The sequence below is a fragment of the Aedes albopictus genome, chromosome 2 (genome assembly GCF_035046485.1).
Source record: "Aedes albopictus strain Foshan chromosome 2, AalbF5, whole genome shotgun sequence".
NCBI lineage: Eukaryota > Metazoa > Arthropoda > Insecta > Diptera > Culicidae > Aedes > Aedes albopictus.
This window is the reverse complement of record NC_085137.1, coordinates 102,497,970-102,504,714: the sequence shown is the minus strand read 5'-3', so window position 1 is coordinate 102,504,714 and position 6,745 is coordinate 102,497,970. Positions and strand designations below refer to the sequence as shown.

At 50.4% G+C, this 6,745-nt stretch overlaps 3 protein-coding genes across 3 annotated transcripts; all 3 read right to left on the bottom strand.

The window, feature by feature from the left end:
• Positions 1 to 1,188: 1,188 nt before the first annotated feature.
• Positions 1,189 to 2,802, bottom strand: LOC134286142 (uncharacterized). Its single transcript, XM_062847713.1, has one exon. The coding sequence runs from the start codon at positions 2,800 to 2,802 to the stop codon at positions 1,189 to 1,191; it is 1,614 nt and encodes a 537-aa protein (XP_062703697.1).
• Positions 2,803 to 2,850: 48 nt separating this feature from the next.
• Positions 2,851 to 4,350, bottom strand: LOC134286141 (uncharacterized). The gene has a single exon (XM_062847712.1). The coding sequence runs from the start codon at positions 4,348 to 4,350 to the stop codon at positions 2,851 to 2,853; it is 1,500 nt and encodes a 499-aa protein (XP_062703696.1).
• Positions 4,351 to 4,455: 105 nt separating this feature from the next.
• Positions 4,456 to 6,420, bottom strand: LOC134286139 (uncharacterized). The gene has a single exon (XM_062847711.1). It carries the CDS (start codon positions 6,418 to 6,420, stop codon positions 4,456 to 4,458), a length of 1,965 nt encoding a protein of 654 aa, XP_062703695.1.
• Positions 6,421 to 6,745: the final 325 nt, after the last annotated feature.

Sequence of the window (6,745 nt, the reverse complement as noted above, 5' to 3'; positions counted from 1 at the left end):
TCTAGTACTACACCGAACGTGCCCCATTGGACTGGAAAAGGAACAGCAGCCAAACATCAAACATCAAATGGAAAGCAGCACAAAGACACCAGATCGATATAGTAGAATTTGAATAGAATACATTTAGGCTCTGTACAAAGTGTAATCAAGGTAACAATTTCACTTTCATGAATTCTATACGACAAGAAGTTTTAGATCTAACACTCTGTAGTAACACACTCTCGGAAAACATACAAAATTGGCATGTTTCCGATGAAATATCACTATCTGATCATAAATACATAATATTTGAATATAAAGCTAAGGATATTATTAAAGAAACTTTCAGGGATCCCAGGAAAACAAACTGGGAGCTCTACTACACTAATCTGCAAGCGGGTGGCAATTTTCTTGAAAATTCTATCCACACATGCGACGATCTTGAAATCACTTCTAATTTAGTAACAAATAGAATAATTCATGCTTTCAATAGCAGTTGCCCACTCAAGGAACGATCCACAAATAGGGATGTTCCCTTGATGGGTACTAAACTCACCAGCTAAGTAGATGAAGGCGGGGGCGGGTTTCTCTATGCCTCTCTATTTACAGGTGCTTTCGGGCGGCGACTTCGGGGGCGGTGAGCGAGCAGCGCAACGTGGGACCACACAGCAGGACGATGTACGACCAGCCAATCGTATGCAATGCAGCTACCACGAGGTACGCGTTCAGGCGGGGATTTTCAGCTCGCCAACGGATTAACTTCCATCGAACGGGTGCTTATTCACTCGCGGGAATGTCCTCTACCGGCGGGAAACGGTTTATACGCACCTTGACGAGTAAAAACTCACTAAAAACTGGGATTTTTCGGGAGCGAAACCAAAACTGCCTTGGTGCTTTCACTTTCAATAGTTATAATAGCAAACGTAAACATTAACTGGTGGCCTAGCTGATGGCAATTCAATAGGTAGCTCTATACATACGAAAACCCTACAATACAAATGCGAGAACGATGGGAAGATCGTTTTTAGACGAGAGCACCAAAAAGTTCATGTCATTTTGAACTGCCTGAACTAGGAATGAAAATTTAGGTTTAAGAATTTAAGTATTTTAATACATATCATACCGGCCACCTTTGGAAACCTGTTTTCAAACTAACCTATCTCGAATTCACAAAAATCGTATCATAAATTTTTGAACATCTAGTACAATTCATTCTTCGGTAGTACACTCTAAGGGGCATATCTTGGATACCGCTCTCTTCAGGATGCCGGAGGATGTACGAAGGGTTGCAACACGGGTCACACCGTCAGGCCCTGGGTGCGTTTCAATAATGCGGGCCAGAGGCCAGCGTGCAGGGGCGAGAGACTCGTCCTTTAGGATGACGATGTCCCCAACGTTGATCAGGTTGCGTTTTGGGTTTGCGCAGTACTGCCGATTCAACTCCTTCAAGTATTCGTTCCGCCATCTATGCCAGAAGGTTTGGGAGTACTTCTGGAGCTTCTGGTACTGATCGAGGCGGTTTAGGGGTGTGTTCCGAATGTCAGCTTCGGGGAGAGGGCGGATCATGTTCCGCACGAGGAAGTGCGCTGGCGTGAGGGTTCCAAGGTCGTTCGGGTCGCTCGAAAGCGGCAACAGCGGACGCGAATTCATGCAACCTTCGATTTTGATCAGCACAGTCGTCAACTCTTCGAAGGACAGTAGAGATGATCCAAGTTGGCGTACCAGCTGATTCTTGGCAACCTTAACAGCGGCCTCCCAGAGGCCGCCAAAATTAGGAGCACGGGGCGGAATGAGATGCCACTGGATATTGTCTTCGGCGAGGTGCTTACTAATCTGGTCACTGTCGTGTCCCGGTTGGAGCATTCGGTACAATTTGTGGAGCGCGTTTTTGGCACCGATGAAATTTGTACCGTTGTCCGAATACAGATGTTGGGGCTTGTTTCTTCTCCATGTGAAGCGGTCGAGAGCCATCAGGAAGGCCGAAGTGCTTAAGTCACTCACGAGCTCTAGATGAACTGCTTTAGTGCTCAGGCAAACGAAAACGGAAATGTAGCACTTTCTGGCAGCTGCTTTACGATGTGCTGGTTTGAGATAAATGGGACCGCAATAATCAACCCCTGTACACACAAAAGCTTCATGTGCGGTAACTCTGGCAATCGGCAGTTGGCCGATTGGTTGCTGAATGGGGTGTGGATTCGCTCTGCTGCACTCGTAACAATTTCGTATAGCGCTTCGGACGGCCTTCCGCCCATTCAATGGCCAGAACTCGTCCCGGACGACCGAAAGAGTCATCATGATCCCGCCATGAACAAGCTTACGATGATAGTACTTCAGGAGAAGTCGGGTGAACGGATGAAAACCGGGAAGGACGACTTGATGTTTAACGTCGTACGGTGTATCGGACAACCGCAACCGGCCACCAACACGGATTAGTCCTTCGGCGTCTAGAAACGGGCTCAACAAGCGAAGGGATGACTTGCTCGAAACCGTGAATCCCTTCTTCAAGCGCTTCAGGTCTTCGGGGAAGGCTTCAGCCTGAACAAGCTTCACCAAGGCTGTCTTGGCGTTTTGTAGTTCGGTAACGGAGAGCACTGTACCGGAATTCCGTCGACCCTTATTACGGGAATTGTAGCAAAACCGGAAGCAATATCCGACAGTGTGGAGGAGAGTTTGGTACGATGAAAACCTTTCGAATAGGGAGTCGGGACGATGAATCTGGGTGGTGAGAACCACGTTCTTTCTCAGCTCGAGGTCCTCATCCGTGATGTTTCTCTCTGGAAGACACTGCGAAGGCCACGTAGACTTGTCGTTGCGTAGCCACATAGGACCGAACTTCCACAGCTCACTGTTGATCAACTCTTCGACGGTGACTCAGCGCGAAACCATATCAGCGGGGTTTTCTTTCCCAGCCACATGTTGCCAGTGCGAACCAACGGTAGTAGCTTGAATCTCGGCGATTCGGTTCGCCACAAATGTCTTCCAGGTACGCGGGGGAGCCTTCAGCCACTGAAGGACAATTGTTGAGTCGGACCAGAAGAAACTTGCTTGAAATTCCATATCCAGAGCGTTGACGATCTTTTCGTACAAGCGAGAAGCGAGGAGAGCGGCACATAACTCGAGGCGTGGGATATTGGTGGAGCTCAGGGGAGCCACCCTCGATTTTGAAGCGAGTAGACTCACTTGCACGTGCCCATCAGCGGCTTCGGACCGCACATATATGCAGGCACCGTATGCGGTCTCAGACGAATCCGCAAAGCAATGTAACTCTGCAGATTGGAATCCACTAGCGAAGGCAAATCTTTCGAGTCGAAAATTGGTGAGATGGGGAAGCTGCTCACAGAATTGGGTCCATCTGAGCTGGAGATCTGGAGAAACTACGTCGTCCCAGCCCAAGGTTTGGAGCCAGAGATTCTGCATAAGAACTTTCGCCTCTACGACGACAGGAGAAATTACGCCAAGGGGGTCATAAAGCTGTGCAATAGCGGAGAGGATGAGGCGTTTAGTTGGCGGTTGATCCTTTACGGTAACGGAGAAGTCAAAACGAAACACGTCCGCTTCAGGTTCCCATCGAATTCCGAGGGTTTTGATGCTTTCGTCGGGGTCGAACTTCATGGACGATTGCATTCCGAGCTCATCAGGAGATAGGCCAGCCAGAACTGGAAGTGAATTGGAGCACCACTTACGAAAACGGAATCCACATTTTTGAAGCAGATCGCCTAACTCCTCACGCAGTTGGATGGCTTCTTCGGTGCTGTCGGCTCCTCCGATGAGGTCATCTACATACACGTTCTTCTTGATTGCCGCGCTAGCTTTCGGGAACGGACATCCTTCATCTTCGACGAGCTGCAAGAGGGTTCGTGTGGCGAGGAACGAGGACGGAGCAAGACCATAAGTGACTGTGCCCAGTTCATACGTTTGAATGGGCTCAGACGCGTGAAAACGCCACAGGATTCTTTGTAGTGGACGGTCCTGTGGATGCATCGAAACTTGGCGATACATCTTCTCGATGTCCGCCACCAGAGCTACCGGAAACTTCCGGAAACGAAGGATTAGGCTTAGGAGGTCGTCCTGAACCACGGGACCCACGAGTAGAGAATCATTGAGCGAGTGTCCGGAACTGGTCTTGGCCGACCCATCAAAGACCACTCGCACTTTCGTGGTAGAGCTTGACTCCTTCAGGACGGGATGGTGCGGGAGGTAACAAGCTTTTGCATCGTCTTCTTCAGCTTCTTGAACCGCAGCCATGTGGCCGAGGGTGATGTATTCGTGAAGGAAGTCGTGGTACTGCTTCTTCACACTTTCGTCTTTTGACAGTCGCTGTTCTAACGACCTCAGTCGGCGGGTGGCGAATGCTTTCGATAATCCAATCATTTTCTCGTGATCGGGGTGCTTTGGCATCCGGACGATGTAGCGACCGGTCGGATCGCGGGATACGGTTTCCTGATAGTAGTTCTCGCACTTCTGTTCCTCTACGAATTAGTTTGGTCCATGCAGCTCCTCGATGCGCCAGAATCGCTCTAGCAGTTCGTTTACGGGGGTAACTGTCGCCGCATGACAAGTTACAACGGAGCGCTCGCCTGCTTCATGCGGATCTTCGAACTTCCCGGCAACGATCCAGCCGAAAACAGTCTCGACGAGCAAAGGACCATGGTTTGGTAAACGGAATCGTCCATCTCGGATGAACGAATAGAAATGTTCAGCGCCGAGTATCATGTCGACTCTCCTGGGAGTGTTGAAGTCGGGGTCAGCGAGAGCAAACCTGTCGGGAATGTCCCATCGAGTGGTGGAGAACGAAACAGACGGTGTATCGCTAGTCACCTTCCGAAACACCAGAAATTCCAGGGATTCGGCGAAATTTACCAGACGGGAGCGGATTTCTGTGCGGACTTCGTATTTAGCGTTTGTGTTAGTGCCATCAACTCCAGCGATCGGAACGTTGACGACCTTTCGGGGAAGGTGAAGTAATTGGCACAATCGTTCGCTGATTGCGTTGGGTTGGGAACCTGTATCCAGCAGCGCCCGGGCGATATGCTCTTGGCCGTAGACGTCGACGACTAGTAGCACTACTGTTGGCAGAATCACGCTGGCGTTGGATGATTTGGCCGTCGAAACGACCTCGGGTGTTGGGATTGCAGCGACCGCTGTCACTACGCTGGACGTGCTGGGCAACGGATTCTCGGAACCGCCATCAGATCCCTGCTTATCCACCTCAAATGGTCCAGGGTGAATCATGGAGTGATGCCGCCGCGAGCAGTGTTTACAGCTGAACTTCGAGCGGCAGTTGCGGGCAAAATGATCACTGCGGAAACAATTGCTGCAAAGCTTTTTGTCCGCCACCACCTTCATACGGCCCTTTGCGTCCAGACCGTTGAACACGGAGCAGTCGAAGATGGAATGTCTCTGCTTCTCGCATGCAGGGCAGTTTGGGAACGATTTGGGCGATCCGTCAGAAGCGACGTTTGTACTAAGTCGGGTGGAGGGGAACTTCTTCGAAGCGGGAGGTTGGTTATTTGACTTCGACGGGGTGTGCTGAGGACGGTTGATTGAAATGGTCTCCAGTATGCGGGCTCGCTTTTGCAAGAATTGGACCATGTCGTTGTAGGTTGGGTGCGCTACTGTGGCGACGGATTCCTCCCACGCCGTGAGCGACGCGTCATCCAGTTTGTCCTCCAGCAATTTGATTAGGATTGAGCTGAATTGGTCCACAGGCTCGCCAAGTTGTTCGACGACCTTCGTGTGGCGCTGGAATTCATCCACGATTTTGTGCAGGGCTTCTACGTTGTTGTTCGGGATCTTCGGATGCTTCAGAAGGGCTCGGATGTGTTTCTTCCGAAGTATGGCGCGGTTTGAAAAGCGGGTCACCAACGCGTCCCAAGCGACGGCGTAGTTGTTCGCTGTGATCGTGATCGACTGAATCAAATTCGCAGCTTCGCCCTTCAAAGCTGCCCGGAGATAATGAAATTTTTGGACTTGAGATATCTCCGTCGATGAATGGATCATAGACACAAACGTATCGTGGAATGTCAACCAATGATTGAAGTCTCCATCGAACTCCGGCAAAGAAATTGTCGGGAGCTTCACGTTAGCGAGAGGGTTCGGAACCACGGGTGCAACTGGAGCCGCAGCGGGTGCAACGGTATCGGCGGGTGCTGGTAGCTTCGATACTAATCCAGCCTTTACACGGAAGTACATCTCCTCGACTGTACCGCATAGCTCTAGATTCTTCTGGACGAACTCTTCAGAGTCGTCCAATTCCTCGTATTCTTCTTGGACGATTTCGAACGCATTCCACACTTTCTCCAGTCGCTCCAGACGATGGGGAACTTCTCTTTGATGCTGATCGGGATCAAACTTGGTCAGGAACAGGTCCAACCGTTTAAGCGCTTCGACGACGCTCTTCCGCTTCACCTCTTTCGGCTTCAATCGCTTCTCGTCCGGCATTTCTCCGACGACTTCCACACAGTAGGGCTGAAACGGTCAAAAAGACCCAGGAAGTACCGCAAAACGGGGGATAGAGTGATTGGAAAGGTACTCACCTGGTACCTCCAATCTCTGGAGGCCTTGTATTTTTCAAAAAATCTGGATCAAACAGCCAACTCCAACGAAACAGGTTGGGAACCTCTTACAGTCGTCGGTTTGAGGTTACGTCGATCGGGGACGGGCAAACCAGTGTATCCTGGTCACGGCACCAAATGATGGGTACTAAACTCACCAGCTAAGTAGATGAAGGCGGGGGCGGATTTCTCTATGCCTCTCTATTTACAGG